Genomic DNA, 20,152 nt, shown 5'->3' on the forward strand with positions numbered 1-20,152 from the left:
CTATATTGCAAAATAATCTTATAATTGGCATAAAACTCCACACAAATATATTTGTAGCGGGAAACTAACTGCACCATCGTATTCCTTGCCCCCAGAAACCCTAGAAACGATCCAATTGTTTGATCAATCACTCGTATGGCCAGGGCCGCCCAGAGAAATTAAGGGGCCCAGGGCAAAGAATAAAGTGGGGCCCCAGAGGCAAAGAGGTTTTCATTCTGAATCACAATTTCACCCAAGCTGTAAGTTGAAGACCAAAAAAAAAAAGGTCATGACCTACTGACAATGACAATAGCTACCCCTCACCAACCACATCTCCTTATCTATAAGCTTGCTACACTGCTCCTCTGAAGAATACTGTGACTGCTCTATTAGAGTATTTAGATCTGACTGCTCTATTAGAGTATATCGATCTTCTTAACAGATATTCAAGGGGCCCTTCGTGGGGCCTTCTGGGGCCCCTTTCAGGCTGGAACCCGGGGAAAAATGCCCCCCCCCCCCCCCCCCCCTGTGGGCGGCCCTGCGTATGGCAGCGAAATGATTGTGCCAACTCTCCAATGGAAGATTCACGGAGAAAATTTTATACAAAATTTACGGAATTCCGGAATCGCTAGCACTACACGTGTAGGAACCATGCTTCCTACACAAGTGTAAAATTCCTTCCAGCACTTTACCCCAAAATTATGATTTCTTATTTAGTTTGGAATATGTTATAACTTGACAAAAAAATAATAAGGCGCCCCCGCATACTTCGGGATATTTCTTGACGTGTTGAAGCCATTGGACCGAGTCATGTGAGAGTGTTTTAAGCTGTATCCGGCTATGGTTTTATTGTGTGGATCGGCAGGTAGTCAAGGATATCGTGCGGCGGAAGGTGTTGTTTATGGGGGATCGGTTGTTTATCTCTAGACTGTGACAACCGGAACTTTGCTAGCTGTCATCCCCGCGAAAGTGAGTGACTTTCTATCGCTAGTGATCGAGTGTATTTAGCTAGCTAACTACTAAACATGACATAGCTGACAATTTATGGGTAGGTATCAGGGGCGGATCTAGGATTTTTTTGAAAGGGGGGGGCTAAGGGACAAAGGTAACTAGCCAGACATTAGAAGATACCCATCATTCTCATAAGGCCCTAGTTGTAAGATCATGTAGTATCCATGATCAAATTAGCTATTTGGAATAGTGACTACATTAGTGTGCACATGCCAACCTAGGGGGGTCTGGGGCATGCCCCCCCCCCCAGGAAATTTTTGAAAATTAGGCCCTCTAAAGGTGAATCTGAGAGTATTTTTTAACAGTTTTTCAGTGGAAAATAATGGAATTTTATTATATATCATTCAAATCATACTTTTCAATTAAATCAAGACTGATTGCAATATGCAGAGTATAGCTATCATGCATGAATGACAATCTTTTCATTTGTAGTTACCAAGCATTTAGTACAGCTAGTTATATGCCATAATGCATCAGCTCCTCTTCTAATCAGATAAATCTGTGAGGCAGAAACATGTAGAACTAAGTAGTATAGTGGTGTTGAATGTCACAATTATTAGTATGCATGCTCCTTAGCCTATACACTTTGTTAGCCATGTGTACTGAAAAGCAGAATGCAGTGAAAAGTATTAATAGCTATTAGCTAGTCCATTGGCAATCCTTAGCAAAGTGTTTGTATTTATGGGCTTTCTGAATTTGCTGTTGTGATAGTCAACTTATTGTATCTGCCGAGTTATGAAGACTGGACTATAGGCTAGCTACAAATGCCAGCACCATAACCAACAGCATGGGGTCATACAGAAGGTAATGGATACAGATTTTACATTCAAAGACAAAAGTGGGTGAATATGCTATAGCTAGCTGTCTTATGAAACTGCAAATTACCTAAAGACTATACAGTTTGCTAAATGGCTGAGTTGGTAATTGGTAGCTAGCTACATAATATACTGAAGCTGATAAATCTAACCTTACCAATTAAACCAACTCAACACTTTTTTTGAATCATATAATTCATTTTAAAATATAAAAACCACACTAATCACTTCTCATAGCCATAGTGGAAAACACTGCTAATCATCTGAATAAAACAAAACCCACAATTAAAAATTTTTGTAACTGGAGATGCAACCCACAATCGAAACTTGTTTTTGAAGAACTCTTGAGGAAAAGGAAGCTATATTCTCCTGGAACAGAGTTGAACAATAGGTATAGTTACATAGACATTATTTGTGTTGGTAGTGATGCATAGTTCCTGAAATAAGTCTAGTCAGTTTTGATGCACATAGAAGATTTAGGGTTTTATTGGCCAAGCACTAACTTAGAAGGAAAGGGGGGGGGCTGCAGCCCCCTTAGCCCCCCTAAATCCGCCGCTGGGTATATAATTGTCACTTATAGTCGAGCTAGCTATCCATATAGCTAACTAATCTTGTGTTACAATGCTGGCAATGCTCATTACGCTCATTGTTTGTATGGTAGCTAATTAGCAAAACAATTGACCTCATTAGCTGCTAGTTATGTACATGTGTAGCTAGTATGCACCTATCATAGCCCCCCTCCCGGATCATTCTGAGGGGAAGTTTTGCTCTTATAGCATAGTGGCTAGTGGGCATTTGATTCAAAATGTTTTGCCATTTTAAAACTAGATACGTGTAAGTGCTACCTATCACCTTCTTTGTCATCCATTCAAAATTGTATTAATTTTGTTGATGAGACCACCATGATATCTAAGTCAAGCTGCAGGAGAATTTTTGACTTGGCAGCTTCAATATCTATCTCCGCTTCCAGAAGAATATTTTTGGCTAAGGATTGCTCTGAATGGACTCTTGAATGTTGACACTTGATTAATTATACGTATATAATATTATATTTTTGTAATTTTTTCCTTGCCACACCCACTAATGGGACATAGCCCTGTGAGTGGTAGTGTGTCTCCGAGGACTCACCTCACATTATTACTGTTGTAACACTCAATTTTCATCAATAAAATGATGGTCTCTCTCTGTGCCAAAGTGCCGTGGCATTCTATGTGCAGGAATTTTACCACTAGTCGTGCCCCCATTGGTGAAGGATTTGATTTTTCAAAAGTCAAATCCCTATCATTTCCCCCACAGTGCCTGGGAGGAGGAATATTCATATAGGTGAATTAAATATCAAGACATGCATGCACTGTCATGCAGTCAATGTTATGGGCATGCCTGACTACACAGGTGTGTTATTAACAATAAGAAAAATAACACTGTTTTAATGCATACATAACTCCATGTTCCCTTACAGTTTACCTGAATGAAACAGTAGTAGAGTTGCCCCCCAGGTAGGCAGTCCGCTACATACCAACTTAAAGCAAAATTGTTTTACCCATCTTTGAGATACAGTATATACAGTATAAGTGACCAAATTTTATTTACATTTTTCTATTTTTTTTTCCATTTTTGCAAAAAAGTTCAAGATGGATGCTTAGCTAGTGACTGGTTACCAGACTGAAATTTATATTGCCAGCAACTGTTAAGCACACTCAGTCTGGTTGTATGAAGGAGTTTATAGTTAGGTCAAAGTGAGGTAGGATCGGATGGTGCCAACCTTAACAGCGCTTCAAATTCACCATAATCTTCATACAGGAGTGAGACATCATGCTTAACCTTGGTTAGGAGCTTTGCTTCACTAGGTCTCTTGTTTTAGGTATAATACCACCACTGTGTGTGATTTGCTACAAAGCTACTCTTCTATTTGTTTTATAGCTACACTAACATCTGATGATTGCTGATCATGGTTTTCAAACATAGACTAACAACCCTCATAATGTTATTGATACATTATTGTGTTGCTGCAATACAGTAGTATGTAATGCTAATGCAATAACAATAATATTTTGGGATTTAATTTTTAAATTGCAGTTTATATGTTTTTGTAAGCATAATAATTATGGCAGAAAGTAAGCTACATAGCTATATACTGTTTTTAGAAATGTCATCGACAAACTATTACAATGGTTTGAGCCTTCAAATTGTTTTTCATTCAAACAAGTGTATAGCTATACTTGCACATGTCGTAAATTGAAAACGCACCTAGCTAGTGTGACAGTCAAGTTGAAGCATACATCCCCTGTGTGTTTAGTATAGAGGATAGTTTTAGTGTCAAATGACTTTGAAGAAATGAAAAATTAATGTTAACGGTAAAAATCTTAGACAGAAAACTTTAAGGGTTCTAGTTTCTTTCTTCTATATGTGGTTATTCCAGTAAATCAAGTTTATGTTTACTAGCTATTATAAAATGCAGTCAACTTCTATAAAGGATACAGGCATTCTAAATATTTTCTGTTGCTATGCGCTGCATGTGCACGTGTATGTCTACATAAAATAAAAACATTAATTGTAGTGGCTTTACAATTCACATATATGGCTATAAAAAGTTATATATTACTACATGCCATGACATATGGTTTCAGTTTCATTATATGGTTTATATTGTGTAAGTTGACTTAAGGAAGTCATGCCACTCTATAGATCATCAATATAGACAATGCATATGCATTTAACATTCAGTGACAAAGGCAAATCCTGGATTGAGTGCTTGGGGCAAATGCCCCCCTCCAAATAAACATTACGCTGAGCCAAATCATTATATAACTCAAGAACCACGCATATTATTACAAACTCACCTCAAACCAAAGTCAATTAAATTGTCACCCAGCAAGCAATTTCATGTATACTAAGCAGCACTAAAACTAATTATTCTGTTGCTAGTATTTAAGTCATTCATAGCCTTTCTTATAGCTTTTAAGGCCTGTGTATCTGCAAAGGCAAAATGGTAAATATCAACAGTGAGACACTATACTGAGAGGTGGCTATTTGCTGCTTCAAAAATACAGCAACTAATTATAACAAGAGAATAATTATATTCTCCCAAATCACCCACAACTTAGCCCATACCCCTGGATACACTCCAGATATTTTCTAGGTATTAAATACTGTGAATTTAATCACCTATTAATAAAATTTCCAGCATGAACATAGCAATGATTGTAGCATCCACAATACACATTTGAAATGCATGTGTACATGTATGTACTTTTCTGATGATAATCAAACTATATGTATTTTGACCCAGCTTGCTATGTGTATAATTATGTCACTTTCAAAAGCTCAATTATTTTTTCAATGTGCACTAATTTTAACTGTATAAGCATGCAAATTTCTAAGGTACTACACATTCTCATAATACTATGCAACTTGTTCATTACTTAATTTAGAAGTTGGCCCAGTACATGATGAGCACAAAATCAGTGCAAGTGATTGCACCAGAAATGCCAAGTGAACATTTACATGTAGAGAATGATGGAGCTGCTACTGTTGCTAAACCAGACCAAATGGCATTCAAACAGAGAGTCAAGAATTTCATCATATTAACCATTGCACTGGTGTTGGTGATAGGACTATTACTAATCCCTATAGTATTGTATTACTCTAACAAACCAACCACTGAAGATGATTTTCCTATCATTGTTGATGTCATAAATCTTCAAACATGCTCTGTAAGTTATGACACCAAACGTGACTGGATTTGCGAATAGGTACCTTTCCACACATTTTACATGCCAGCAAACAAATGATGTAACACTTGACTTCTTATACTGCTTAACTTGCTTTTAGTTTCAAAATGGTGCCAGATATGTTAGCTGCACTCATGGAAAATTTCAGGCAATTGCATGCAAAGATACAAATGTTATGAAACTTCAAAGTTCAAAAATGGGTCAAATTTTGCATGTGAAAAAGGTGCCTTTTTGCAAATCCGGTCGCAGATACTTTATGTGCACATCGCATGTACCTGTACATCTGTGTATGTATGCATGTCTGTGTGTGTGTGTGTGCACATGTGTACATCATATGTACATACATGTGTAGTGTGTGTGTGTGTGTGTGTGTGTGTGTGTGTGTGTGTGTGTGTGTGTGTGTGTGTGTGTGTGTGTGTGTGTGTGTGTGTGTACAGGTACATACATGTATATATGTATGTATAGTACATTTGCACATACGTATGCACTGCAAACTTACTGTAGGAAGAGGACGCTTTGAAAATTTCTATTATAATGGAATTGTTAAGAGTTCATAGAGTCAAACTATAAACCAAACAAAGGAGAATTCTAGGAAGCAACTATAGAACTGTACAACACTAAATGGATAACCACTGTACTAAAATAGTAATTGTAAGATGCTTTCAACATGTATGGCCATACTGTATTTGGAGATTGATAACTTATGAAGTACTTCCTATGCATGTTAAGACTTCGGTACAATTTACCATATAAATGTGTCATCTAATATATAGTTAATTTATTAAATTAATACAATTTGTTAAATTGTATGTATGCTTACATATACAGATAAATCCTGGCCAGATTCAACCACAAACGTTTCTTGGTAATACTTTAATTGACATGTGTGAGGCTGATCATGTGAATGGAATACTGAACAATTGTAGTACAAGGTCTGCTGTGATCAGTGCTCTACAAGTTATCTACACAATAGGAGTCCTTTCAAGTGATACAAGGTGTATTGAGTCATTCTCATGTGAAACCATACATGCAGTGTGTGATTCTGATACCAACTTGACTTCACTGAGTGTACAGTGTGTTGAACTTCGAGACAACAATTGTCCTGTTGAATGGAGAGTTGCTGAGAATTTTTTTAATATTTCAGTTCCAGACTGTAACAATATTAATGGTATCGACAATACAACTACTATTATAACACCTCCTCTTAATTGTCCAGACAATTATGGGGTATTTTGTGGGTCATTTTGTCTACCGTTGTGTGATGAAATGTCACCTTTTAGTGGTACTGTTACAGTGTTCTTCAGAGTGTGGGCATCAATCTTTCATGTATTCTCCATGATCTCTAGCACACTGGTGATTGTTGCATCATTGTTGAACTACAGAAAAATGTAAGGTCAAACTATATAACTGTACTGGAATTACAATATAACCTGCAACTATTTCACCCATGCACACGCTTATGTATATACACAATACACATACACATGCACACCATAATACATATCAAGGCTGGATCCAAGAGCTGGCAAAGAGAGGGGCACAAGCAGGCTAAGTTGTAGGAGGGTGGAAAGAATAGATTCTCTTGTTAGTTGCTTTATTCTTTAAGCAGGAAGTAATCACCTCTTAGTTAGTATCTCATTGTTGATTTTCACTATCTTGGGCTTCACAATAGTGAATTCTTTAAAACTGTTTACAAGGCTATGAATGTCTTGACACCAGAAACAATAATTATTTTAGAGGTGCTTAGAATACCCAAAAGGTGCTGAGCAATAAACTAGCTGGTTTAACTTTGGTTTCAGGTGAGTCAGTTTGCAATTAATGTGAGTTTTTACCTGATAAGGTTTTAGTATTTCAATCAAAAGAGTAGTATGGCTCCTCCACAAGGGGAAGGCAAATGCTCCATCATGCTGTATCTACCAATGCATATAATCCATGTGTGGTTATAGCAAGATTTACAGTACATGTTGTTATTGTGTTGTAGATTTCAACATCCAATGATTTTTGTGGTGTATGGAACAATCAGTTTGCAAATTAACTGTGAGTGTATGTGTTGCTATGCACTATTGTGTTCTTAAATTCATGGTTGAGTACCCTATTATCCCTATATAGGACACAATAAAGTGTATTTGTTATTATGTCAAATAAATTGAAACCAATCATAGTTGTTATAGGCTAAACTATTTTGCTTGTTAACTCTCTGCCTATTGAGGTTAGGTAATCCTAAGGCTGCAGCACATGTTGCTGCAGACCTTCAGTGCTGGTCACTGTAAAGCATTAATACAATAAATACTTTAGGATTAAGGAAGAAAATCCATCCCTCCTGGAGGAGACTGAGTGTGGCCCCGACTAGACATTGGGTGACCTGCAGTTCGATTCCTGGGGTTGGAGGGATTTTTTTCCTTACTTTGGCCCCTTTTCTGTTACACCTTTTCAGCTATAAGCCACTGGGTCTAAGTCCTTGAAATTAGGTTAGGTAATCCTAAGGCTGCAGCAGATGTTGCTGCAGACCTTCAGTGCTGGTCACTGTAAAGCATTAATACAATAATACAATAAAATTGAGATGATCAGTTTAGATTGAATGTATGCATTGCTCATATCTGAACTGAGTAGCAGGGCCTGAGATGAATATGCTATGAAATTTTATATATTGTGTGTTCTGTAAGTTTATCAGTATTGCATTCATAATAATAACTTATTAATTTTCTTATTAGACTGACTGTTATGTTAGGACATACCCAGGCCTGTGTACGGATTTAGGCCTGAGCCTTATATGAAAACTTACCTATTGTTCTTTCCAGACTGAATTTCTCAAAATATTCTCCTATATTCTTTTGTTATTCTTGTATCTCGCCTATTATTGTCATTCAGTTTCTGTGGCTAGTTGCTTAGTTTTCAAGATGCTCATAAGCAGTTTTGCCAGAATTAATTATTAACCATTATATGAAGCGTTCCATCTTACACACCATTTTGTAACCATATACGTAAGTAGTTACAGCAGACTTAGAATAGCTATGTGCAGTAACAAGAGTTTATAATAACAAGTATAGCAGTAATAAATCAAGTGCTTTCAATTATTGGTATATTAAGGCTGCACTGCTAGTGTATTTAAGGTGTAGCTATAGCTACGTACTAAGTTATAGATAGATAATGATATCAATCAATATAATTATTCAAAGACTTGAAGAAGATACACTGGTATAAGATGTACAAGTGTTTCAGAATTGTAAGTAATCATGCGATTAAATCCCTGATACTAGCTGTAAATTGTTAACTTGAAATGATCTGACTGCTCTATTGGAGTATTTGAGCACTCCATTAGAGTATATCAATCATTTAGAAACTTTTCAGCCTCTTTTCAGCCAGCACTTGCAGCACTCCTATAATAATGTCAGCTATATATATAGTAGCTTAATTTTTTCTTCTAGCTACTCAAAAAGAGACACGCCCCTTAATTCCACTGATTATTCCCATGGACATCCGATAATTCTAAAAATTATGCCCGTAACAATTCTATAATTCTGGAATTGTTCTTGCAAAATTTGTGACTTCTTATTCTTAAAATTATGCTGGCATATTGGGTGTAGGCCTAGCAGGATTTTCAAAAGGGGGTTGTAAATTGAAGTGGTAGGCAATCCCAGATGAGGGGTCTGTGCCCCCAGATGCTAAAAAAGGTTCAAAATATTCAATGTCCTGAGAATAGCCTCAAATTGCTTACATGCAGAAATACATCACTAATTAAATAAACTTCTCATGCATTGACACAAGTTCCTCTTGACATCACACACTGACGCAAACAAGAAATTATTATGCTGCAGTACATGTGGTTGTTGTTACTCCTTTGGCACATGCCTAGACTGCATGTTGCTGGGGATCAAGTCACCACTGGGTCTGGGATTATTCTGCTTTCTTCAATGTTTTAGCTACATGTTTATGACTCCCTGTATTCACAGGCTTTAACCTTCTCACAGGTCCCTAGTGGGATAGCATTCACAGATGTACACTAAGACTACTCAGCGTCATTCATTTGAGCTATAAGCTAAGCTTTATGTTTTGCCATTGTCCAAACATGGATGATAGTATTAAAGATTATTATGAAAACAACAGACAGACTCACACATTCTTGGCACTTTAGAATTCTTATCAATGAATGTAGCAAGCCAGGCTTTCTTGTGTTATAGAAAAGGAGAGATGGTTAGCAACTCCCTCGATAAGGATGAGATAAGAATAATAATTGTAAGCTTTGGCTTATAACCTACAACACTTTTTTCCTTAGGTCTATTCAAAGAACATTTAGTCAATCAATGTCACCGTCACTAAAAGTTCAGTAAACTCTATATAGCACTTGTTAGATCTCAAATCATGCATTGGTCTCCAGTTTGGGGCCCTTAATTATTTTATGAAAGATATTGCCAGGTTTGAACAACTATAACGTAGAGCCACCAAATACATCCTGAATGACTATGCATTTGACTACAAAACACGTCTAATAAAATTTCAACTCCTTCCTTTTTAATGTATGGTCTGGAATTATCTGATATTATGTGTTTTCCATTACCAGCACCAAGAAGCCTACCTCAAGTGTTAACATCAACTTACACTAACAGTTGCACCAGATCTAATGGACTAAAACTGAGCCATAATCCATCTTTCAATAACAAACAACGTCACTTCTATTTTAACTGAATATGTAGACTGTGGAACTCTCTACCAATCATCAACATGGACCTACTGTATCTACAGTGACCATCAAAAATCAAATCAAATCATCCTTCTGGAAACATTTTATTGCTAACTTTAATCCAGCAAACTCTCATAAACTCCACTACCTCTGTCCATGTAGTTCCTGTATCAACCACTTCTCCATGAACTTTGATCATCTCCCCCAATCACTACTCGTCAACTTGTCACATCTAAGTAGTTATGTTACTGTAACTTTTAAGTTAGGTAGTCATAATTTTACTTTAATTGTAATTTTAGGTTAAGTAATTACAAGTAATGTAGTTTTGAATACTGGCACAGGATACCAGCATTCCTAATTTTTACATAATATAGTTAACTTCATTGTAGCTACAACCTTTTGTCGGTCACTGCTTTTTACACTGTAATAAAAATAAATAAATAAATAAATATAGCTAACAGTCTAGCAGTTGCAGTGTCCATCCAGTCTGGTGTTCATCACTGTTATTCTGGACTCTTATTAGAAAATATTTTTAAAAATTATGATTAGAATTAATTGAAACATAGAAGATCTAGCCTGAGTCAGTGCAGTATGGTCATGGATGGCCTTATAAGATACTGTAAGTAGAATACTGGAAGAGCAATAGAGAGAAAACCACTGTCTCTACATGTATCACTAAAGCGGTTTCTATTTCCACAGATAACCTTGAAGTGCTATGGTTAACAGCAGCCCTGGAAGTCATACGTGGTTCAGTATGTAATGAATGCTAGAACACAGATTATAGCTGAAAAGATCATTTACATTCAAAATAAAATTTACAGTGTAAAATAGGGGGTTCGACCAAACCCCCTCAAATCCCCACCCCTCCCCCCATCCTGTGGGTATGGGCCTGATATAAATACAAGTGTAAGAAATTTTAAGAGACCGAAATAAAAGGTAATGAAACAATTGAGGTCATCTAAGCCTGCAGCTATACTAGTGGATAGGGCTAATACAAACAATTCAAATAGTTTGCAACTCATTAATTTTTACATTTGATGTTGTGGGAGCAGATTCACTGTTCCATAGACTTTTAAACATAAATGCATTTTCTTGCATGCTACATCAAAGGAAAGGATGGTGCTGGCCAGGAACATTATGATAATCAATTGAGTGACTGAATGTGTCCTCTGACAACTAATTACAGAAAGTGATGTGGCCAGTTTGCTTCATGTTCCACCCAGTACACATGAAGCGCAGTGCAAGAAGTAGCCTTGCAACCATTCTAGATATTCCAACTAAATGTGCCTGGACTACAAAAAGTGAATTCCCCATTCCGCTTTATTTTCAGATAATTTATAACCATTATGCTGTATTAGAACCTTAGTTGTTTGAAAAAGCTCTGAAGGTATTTTGGCTTGATTATGACTAGCAAATTCTGCCAGTCGGTGTGAAGAAAAAGATATAAGTCTGGCTCTTTGGTGGACAGGCAAGCCTAAACCTTATTGATCCCTGCTATATGAGTACTGATATTCTCTTGTTACTGTATTAACAACTGATACAGTACATTTGTGTAAAAAATGTATGGTAGAAAACTGTCAATTCTAGTTGTAGCCATGCCACAAACTACCTTGAATGTGTTCGGATATTATGCTTTATAAAATACTCTAATTGGGAAAATTAATTGTTTTACAGTAGATTGCATAGAATATTTTAGTAATGGTGCTTACTATGTAGTAGTCAACATTTTGCAATCTGAAAACATCTTGCTATTTAGCACTGTGCATCGTGTAACTGCATGATTTAATTATCTGCATGATTTTTATGCAGCTTTTTCAACGGTGTTGCCATACATAACTGGCTCTGATAACTTGCAGTGTTCGGATGACAACTACTTTGTTGCATTGCAAAATCCAACTGACTTCTGTCAGTTTCAAGGTGAGTAGTTGTGTATATAGCTAACGTATCAAGCAGTTTTTGTTTGTTTATATCCATAAATTAAATATTTGCCTATATTTAAAACATTAATTGTATTGCATATACAGTTGTGGTGTACTATTATGATCAACACTGTGAAAAAGGTGGGATATAAGATGGTATTTCCAGTGGCTTATTGAATACAAATAAGCCTTAATATAAATCCTGTATTATACTCATGTTATACTTTAGTATAATGCATACTATACTATTGCATGTATGGTTTCAGTTTAATTACCACAATACTTGGAATAGCTTATATCTGATATAATGCCCACACTATACTATCACATATATGGTTTCAGTATGTTTAACACATTTACTAAAGCCTTATAGGGATTGTTAGTATAACACAGGTTATACCAAGCTTTTTTGTATTCAATAAGCCACTGGAAATATCATCTTATATCCCTCTTTTTTCACAGTGCAAGAGAGGGTTGCATAACATTCATTGACAGACAATGTAATAGGCAGTTTAAGTGTGCTGTTATTCAAACACTAGTCTTGTTGCACAGAAAATTTATAAAGAATATTTTTTAATGTTCAGCTGCCAACATTGATATTTATTTATCTTTTATATACCACTCTGCGTGGGCAGTTCAAAGGCGCCGCGAGTGCTATAATTCGTATATAGCACTGCTGCACTAACCACAACGAGTGCATTATAACTTATAATGCACTGACCGCAGTGCAATATATTTATATTGCACTGGCTGCGGTTTTGAGCTACATTGCACAAGTGCCAGTGGCTAAGGCCACTATGACACCTCACCTAATAGGTGACAAGATGCTACACTCTTTACTTGAATTCTTATATAGCCTAACATGTGAAATTCGATTGTGGGGCCATACAGGGAACGTTATATTTGCGATCTAAAAGTTATATATACGATCTAAAAGCAGCCAATGGCGATCAAAGAGGCAAACACGGCAGGTAAAACTCTATCTACATATATATAAATGTAGTTACATACCTTACTAGTTTGATCGAAGCTTCCACCTTAACAAATCACTTTTTAAAACAATATTGCTCTAATTGATACTCACCATAACAATCGATTGTGGTGTTGCCATGTGACTGTATGGTCAAGGCCATGCTTGATACGTAATAATGTTGTTAGTTTTAGAGCGCCACAATCGGTATCAGCTTTCTACCTTATAAAAGAAATGTAGCTGTAGCGTTAGATCTTTCCACCTATTAGGTGAGTGGTACATAGCAGTTATACAACGTGCACTTGTGTTCTGACTGTATAAACGCACTCGTGCCCGTTGTATAACTATATAATATACTCTTTGTATGGCTGTCAGTGTTAGTAGCATACCAATAGTTCGTTGCATTAGTAGTACTGTAGTGCATTGATGCAATCCTTATCCAATTTTAGACAACCATCCTTTGGTCTTTATAGCTGAAACGAGGCAGTATGTGTTGATTCTTATGTTAAACTTTTGGCTTGATATCTAGAAAAATGGTTAATTTAATGTCTAATACATTATAAAATAACTTTTTATAGAGTTCTGTGAGTGATTAAGTGTGACAAATACATTGTTGACAAATAATTATTTTCATTCTTGCCAATAAAAACATTTCTGGTAGTTAAATCAAGTATGTCTAAGACTTAGTTTTAGCCATTCCTTAACCTGAACAAATCACCAAATTTGTAAGTTAACTGCTATCCTGTGCATGTAAAATTACTACATGGTCTGATAAAATATTTCCTAGCTAGGTTTGTACCAAATATGTCAGCATATTTGTGAGCATAATATGCTAGCAAAAGCATCAATCAACACTCCAGCATATGTTAAATTAAAAACGCATTGCACATGCCAGTAATACAGCGAAGCACAAATACACTACACATTATACTGCATTTCATATCAAGAAAATGTACAATATTGTTTCTTGGCTGATTATTCACACTTCATGGGAATAAGATCAACATATTTTAATAGAGCAGTCAGGCAAGGTTGATGTACTCTAATAAAACAGCCAACTCTAGAGCATAATCCTGATTTTGAATTTTGAGTATAATAGGCTGGATTTTTGTATTGCTTCAAAATCACAATAGGTTATTTTCAAAGCATAATTGGTTCAAGCCTACTCCTAGCAAAAGGAAGCTTTGGGTGTGAAGCTCCACAGCAAAAAGGTGTAATAGTTGCTTTATCCAAATATGTAAAAAAAGAATTTAGAAAATTGCCGTAATTTTCAATTGAGTCTTCCTACAACTTTTGCATGTGTGGAAAAGGATAGCTTTATGCATGCTTATAAATTGTAGTCAGGAGTAGGAGCATTTTTGATAGCAATCAGCTAACAAAGCAGTGTATACTTTGCAAAGGATTTAAAAGTAATTAGCCTATCTTAGATAAAACCTGTTTGATGGTGAAGTGTACTAAATCAAGTATATTGTTATAATTTGCAAAATTTATAGCTAAATTGATGACATAAGAGTAGTGACTGCTTTAATAGGGTATCTCAATCTTGGCACAAAAATTTAAACTTATTTGCCTCACTTTCTTCACAGTGCACAGTTTATAACTGTAAAGTGCATTTATAACTGTTGTCTTACTGTACTTCTGAATACAGCATGAAATGGATGATTCTGGTTTTTGGTGTCACCTGTAGGTCCAATGGGGGCAAGAGAAGGGCTGGGGGAAGGGGGAAAAAAGCTTAAGGGACTAAGGCTTGGTGAATTTGCAATTTGTTGAAATACTATTATTGTAAATTTAAATTAGCAGCATGTGAATTCAATTTACCAAATTTCCAAATTTCCTAATAATTTCATAGCTAGCAATGTTGGTTTATGGTGAACTGTAATGTACATATATCAATGTGAACATATATGTCACATTATCTTGTGTTCTAATACTATAGGAACTGGTATACACTTTGGAGCTATTACATTTTTCTTGTTCTGGCTATTTCATATTGCCCATTTGTTTTTCAGTTTGGCATTTCCATTTAAAGCTCATCACATATCAAAGTCTTTCTCTTTAAAGCTGAAGATTCATATTGCAGAAGTGACATTCATACTGCTGTGTGGATTCTTACCAAGCATTGTCATAATCAGTACTTCCAAATATGAATATGTTGGATTTCCATTGTTCTGTTTTTCGTCATCACATTTGGTCTTCTTTTACACGTATGTACTGCCTATAGCTATCGGAGCAGTGATTGGTGTTTGCTTATTGTTTGCTTCATTTTGGATTGTACGCAAGGTAAGTAGTATGTGTACATCTTGAACCATGCAGTTTGATACACTTATATAGCTAATGCTAGTTAGTTCAGTCAAGGTATATATTAACCTACAGGTAGAGAATACTTTTGTATAAATGCGAACAATATACTTAACCTGGATGTTATGATAACAGTGGTTAGTATAACCTGTAGAGATGTACTGTATGCATGTATATATGAATATGCATCTCTTTAATGGACTCTATGCAATCAATGCAAGTTAGTACCCCAAGATCATCCGATTTTGCAGCACACCTGCATGGGTTCTAAGTATGTATCTGTGGGGCATTAATATTATAAATGCTGCAAACCTTGCAGGGTTAAAGAGCTAGCTCTTTAAACAGTTGTTAAGAACACATAAAAACTCAACTATTATAGTTTACCATCTGCCAATTCTCAAAAATAGCAATGTAAGCAAGTGAATTGATACTTTGGTTAGAAACTCAGTTAGACATGTAACTCTTTTAGCTAGTTGCAAACTTGCTAATGGCTGCAATTAGCCACCAATAGCCAGTACCAAATTTCATTCATGACATAAGGAAAATGGTGACTTGGATACCTGGATGAGAACAAGAAACCACTCAGGAGTGTACCAAAGGGAGTTTCCAGGGGTTTCAGGAACCCCTTTGGATTTTATACACTACTTGAAACATTAAGAAATTGAAACTTCAGGTTTCCAGAATCTGGAATCTATCAAGGAACAGGACACATTTTAAAGCATTATCTTAATTAAATAATAATAGTTTCTCACATGATATCAACACTTATAGCATATTCTGAAGTATGATTTTAGTGAAAAGATCGAGATACTCTAATAAAGCAGTCAGACAATATATACTACTGTAATATAATAGTTAAGGGAAAACCCCCTTTTCAAAATTCTTGCGTATGCCCCTAAATAGCCATTCATTCACTTGATTTAAATGTGTCTGGCATGCATGAGCATAATAGTTATTTACAGTTTAATTGTTGTGGTTCAAATAGAATACACAATAAATATGTTTTGTATTTTTCAGAGGTTTATGAATAATGATTCACACAATCACAAGATGCTACATAGACAGTTCTTCTCAGTGGCAGAAATAAAGCTGATAATATTATTCTTATATTACTGGGTAACACTACTTTTACTCTTAACTAGTTTTGGTGTAGTACTACATCAATTAAACGACCAAAGAGCTAGTTTCTTAAATCATGTTACTTGCTCAGCTGGAGGATATAGGGAAGAGTGTGAAGTGTTCAGGGAGAACTTAAAACAGTCATCGAAACCCTTACTTATTGTAACCTCCATACTTATATTATTTACATCTTTTTGTAATGTAGTTAATTTGATTTTTGTGTTACAATTTTCGAATGTAAAGAAATGGCTTAAGAAGCTATTTTGATGTACATGTTCTACTCTGTGTTTGTGTTGTAATTTTATACAGCTATGGAGTATTAACTTGATTTGTTAAAATAAATTTTGTCATAGTAAAACTGTATATCCATGCAAAACAGTCAAACTGTGAAAAATGGTGCAGCCTAGGTGAAAAGTTAAGGCAATGGCCAAGAAATAGCTTTGATGGTGCTAATGCAGACTGTGTGAATTTCATTTCTTTCCACTCATAGATGGCTTTGGGGTTTCTTCTGATCTATGGATTATATTTCGTGAGATTCGTATCATGTAACACTGGAATTTTCTTAGAAATCTGCAAATACAGCCTATAAATAAACCGAACACATGTGACATGGCAATACTGTGCTTTGAATTTTTGCTGCCACATCAGGAACCCACTTGGTGTCTGTTAGCAAGAGTGAGATAGCAATGTAACACAAACTGGAGGGCTTTGGGCTGTGTTACGCTTACTCATCTCACTCATATAATCACATTTTAATTTAAGACACTTCAGGCCCTCATCAAATTGTTAATTATTGAAGACAGAAGTTCTAATTGTATTGCATTGCATGTTTTAATTTGACTATATCAAGACACACGGTAGTGTGTCGTGCGGCCCAAGAAGCCGGCGCGCAACCCCGTGAGTATATTGACAGGAAGAAAGAAAACGCAATTTTCGCACCTCCGTAGCTCTGTGCTGCCTTGATGAAACAAGACAAATTTTGCTGTGTACATTCCCTCCAACTTCAGTACTCCACATTCCAAATTTGAGCGAAATCGCTTCAGGCATTCCTGAGATATGCGACTTCAAAAATTGGCTTAGTTTCTTCGTTTTTTTTCTTCTTATTTTTCTTCCTCTTTTCGCACACTTACAAAAACTGCTATAAAACGCGAACGCGTTATCCGATTGCCTTGAAATTTGGCACACAGAAGGGGGGTATAAAGGCGCATTTCTGTACCAACTTTGGCTGGAATACCATAAACAGGCAAAGAGTTATGAGCGATTATGCACGAAAAATAACACCAATATGTTGTCACGCCTACAGGGTAAACCGCGTATGGGAAGAAGCTGAAAATTGGTGGGTGAATAGGTTAACTATTGAACCTCAAACCTTTTGTGGTTTGAAAGAAATCGAGCTAAAAACCAGGAAGATACAGCGAAAAAATCAACAATGTGTAACAATTACGCAATCGAGATTAGCAAATTTTTATTATTATTATTATTATTATTATGCTTGCCACGCCTACCAGATAAACCACTTGGGGTAATGCTTTGAAAATCGCTGTACAGATGGAGTTATCATCTTAGAAAGGCTCTTCAATGGTGTAGAAAAATCAGACTTAAAGCCACGGAGTTATAACACGAAATCCAACTTGGTGTAGCAAGTGCGAGATCGAGATACTCTAATAGAGCAGTCATCCTAATAGAGCAGTCACCCTGAACAGAATTCAAGAGATCAGTTAGAAATAAGTAACTTGTATAGAGATCAGCTACAAACAAATCACCCTGTAGAGAGTTCAGCTACAAACAATTCACCCTGTTCAGACATCAGTTAGAAGAAGTTTTCTTGTAGAGAGTTCAGTTACAAACAAATCACCCTGTTGAAAGATCAGCTAGAAGATGTCACCTTATAGATAGTTCAGTTACAAAGAAACCACCATGTAGAGAATTCAGCTACAAACTAGTGACCCTGTAGATACATCAGCTAGAAGAAGTTACCTTGTAGAGAGTTCAGCTACAAAGAAACCATTCTGTAAAGAGCTCAGCTGCAAACAAATCACCTATACAGAATTCAGCTACAAACAAATCACCCTGTAGAGAGATCAGCTAGAAGAAGTTATCTTGTAGATAGTTCAGCTACAAACAAATCATCCTGTAGAGAGATCAGCTAGAAGAAGTTACCTTGTAGATAGTTCAGCTACAAACAATTCACCCTGTACAGAGCTCAGTTAAAAGAGGTTTCCTTGTAGATAGTTCAGCTACAGACAAATCACCCTGTAGAGAGATCAGTTAGAAGAAGTTACCTTGTAGATCGTTCAGCTACAAACAATTCACCCTGTAAAGAGATCAGCTAGAAGAAGTTACCTTGTAGAGAGTTCAGCTACAAAGAAACCATCATGTAGAGAATTCAGCCGCAAACAAATCATGTGTAGAGAGTTCAGCTACAAACAAATCTCCCTGTAGAGAGATCAGCTAGAAGAAGTTTCCTTGTAGAGAGTTCTGCTACAAACAAATCACCCTGTAGAAAGATCAGCTAGAAGAAATCACCTTGTAGAGAGTTCAGCTTCAAAGAAGCAATCATGTGAGAGTTCAGGTACAAACAAATTGTCCTGTAGAGAGATCAGCTAGAAGAAGTTACCTTGTAGAGAGTTTAGCTACAAAGAAACCATCATGTAGATAGTTCAGGTACAAACAAATCACCCTGTAGAAAGATCAGCTATAGAAGAAATCACCTTGTAGAGAGTTCAGCTACAAAGAAACTATCATGTAGAGAGTTCAACTACAAACAAATCACCCTGTAGAAAGATCAGCTATAGAAGAAATCACCTTGTAGAGAGTTCAGCTACAAAGAAACCATCATGTAGAGAGTTCAGCTACAAACAAATCGGCCTGTAGAGAGATCAGCTAGAAGAAATTACCTTGTAGAGAGTTCAGCTACAAAAAAACCATCATGTAGAGAGTTCAGCTGCAAACAAATCACCTGTAGAGAGTTAAGCTACAAACAAATCTCCCTGTAGAGAGATCAGCTAGAAGAAGTCACCTTGCAGGGAGTTCAGTTACAAAGAAATAAACCATGTAGAGAGTTCAGCTGCAAACAAATCACCTGTAGAGAGTTTAGCTAGAAACAAGTCACCCTGTAGAGAGATCAGCTAGAAACAAGTCACCTTGTAGAGAGTTCAGCTAGAAGAAGTCACATTGTAGAGCTACAAAGAAACTACCATGTAGAGTTCAGCTGCAAACAAATCACCCTGTAGAGAACTCAGCTACAAACAAATCACCCTGTAGAAAGATTAGCTAGAAGAAGTTACCTTATAGGGAGTTCAGCTATGAACAGATCACCCTGTAGAGAGTTCAGCTACAAACAAATCACCCTGTAGAGAGTTCAGTTACAAAGAAACCACCATGTAGAGAGTTCAGCTGCAAAAAAATCAATCACTCTGTTGAGAGTTCAGCTAGAAGAAGTCACCTTGTAGAGAGTTAAGCTGCAAATAAATCACCCTGTAGAGAATTCAGCTACAAACAAATCACCCTTTAGAAAGATCAGCTGGAAGAAGTTACCTTGTAGAGAGTTCAGCTACAAAGAAACCACCATGTAGAGAGTTCAGCTGCAAACAAATCACCTATAGAGAGCTCAGCTAGAAACAAGTCACCCT

At 36.3% G+C, this 20,152-nt stretch overlaps 1 protein-coding gene and 1 non-coding gene across 2 annotated transcripts; both read left to right on the forward strand.

Moving 5' to 3' along the window:
- Positions 1-805: 805 nt before the first annotated feature.
- LOC136256451 (frizzled and smoothened-like protein H) lies at positions 806-16,826 on the forward strand. The gene is made up of 7 exons (XM_066049410.1): positions 806-948; positions 5,237-5,518; positions 6,365-6,924; positions 7,518-7,573; positions 12,024-12,131; positions 15,040-15,383; positions 16,419-16,826. Exons 2-7 carry the CDS (start codon positions 5,252-5,254, stop codon positions 16,785-16,787), a joined length of 1,704 nt encoding a protein of 567 aa, XP_065905482.1. The 5' UTR covers positions 806-948; positions 5,237-5,251; the 3' UTR covers positions 16,788-16,826.
- On the forward strand, positions 9,706-9,803 carry LOC136257115 (U6atac minor spliceosomal RNA). Its single transcript, XR_010701819.1, has one exon. It is a non-coding gene; the product is annotated as a U6atac minor spliceosomal RNA (small nuclear RNA).
- Positions 16,827-20,152: the final 3,326 nt, after the last annotated feature.

Source organism: Dysidea avara, chromosome 5 (assembly GCF_963678975.1).
Source record: "Dysidea avara chromosome 5, odDysAvar1.4, whole genome shotgun sequence".
In the NCBI taxonomy this organism is placed as follows: domain Eukaryota; kingdom Metazoa; phylum Porifera; class Demospongiae; order Dictyoceratida; family Dysideidae; genus Dysidea; species Dysidea avara.

Coding starts and splice junctions, on each gene's coding strand:
- LOC136256451 (XM_066049410.1), top strand. CDS start 5,252: ATGATGAGCACAAAATCAGTGCAAGTGATTGCACCAGAAATGCCAAGT. Junction 5,519..6,364: donor TAAATCTTCAAACATGCTCT/GTAAGTTATGAC, acceptor TTACATATACAG/ATAAATCCTGGCCAGATTCA. Junction 15,384..16,418: donor CATTTTGGATTGTACGCAAG/GTAAGTAGTATG, acceptor TGTATTTTTCAG/AGGTTTATGAATAATGATTC.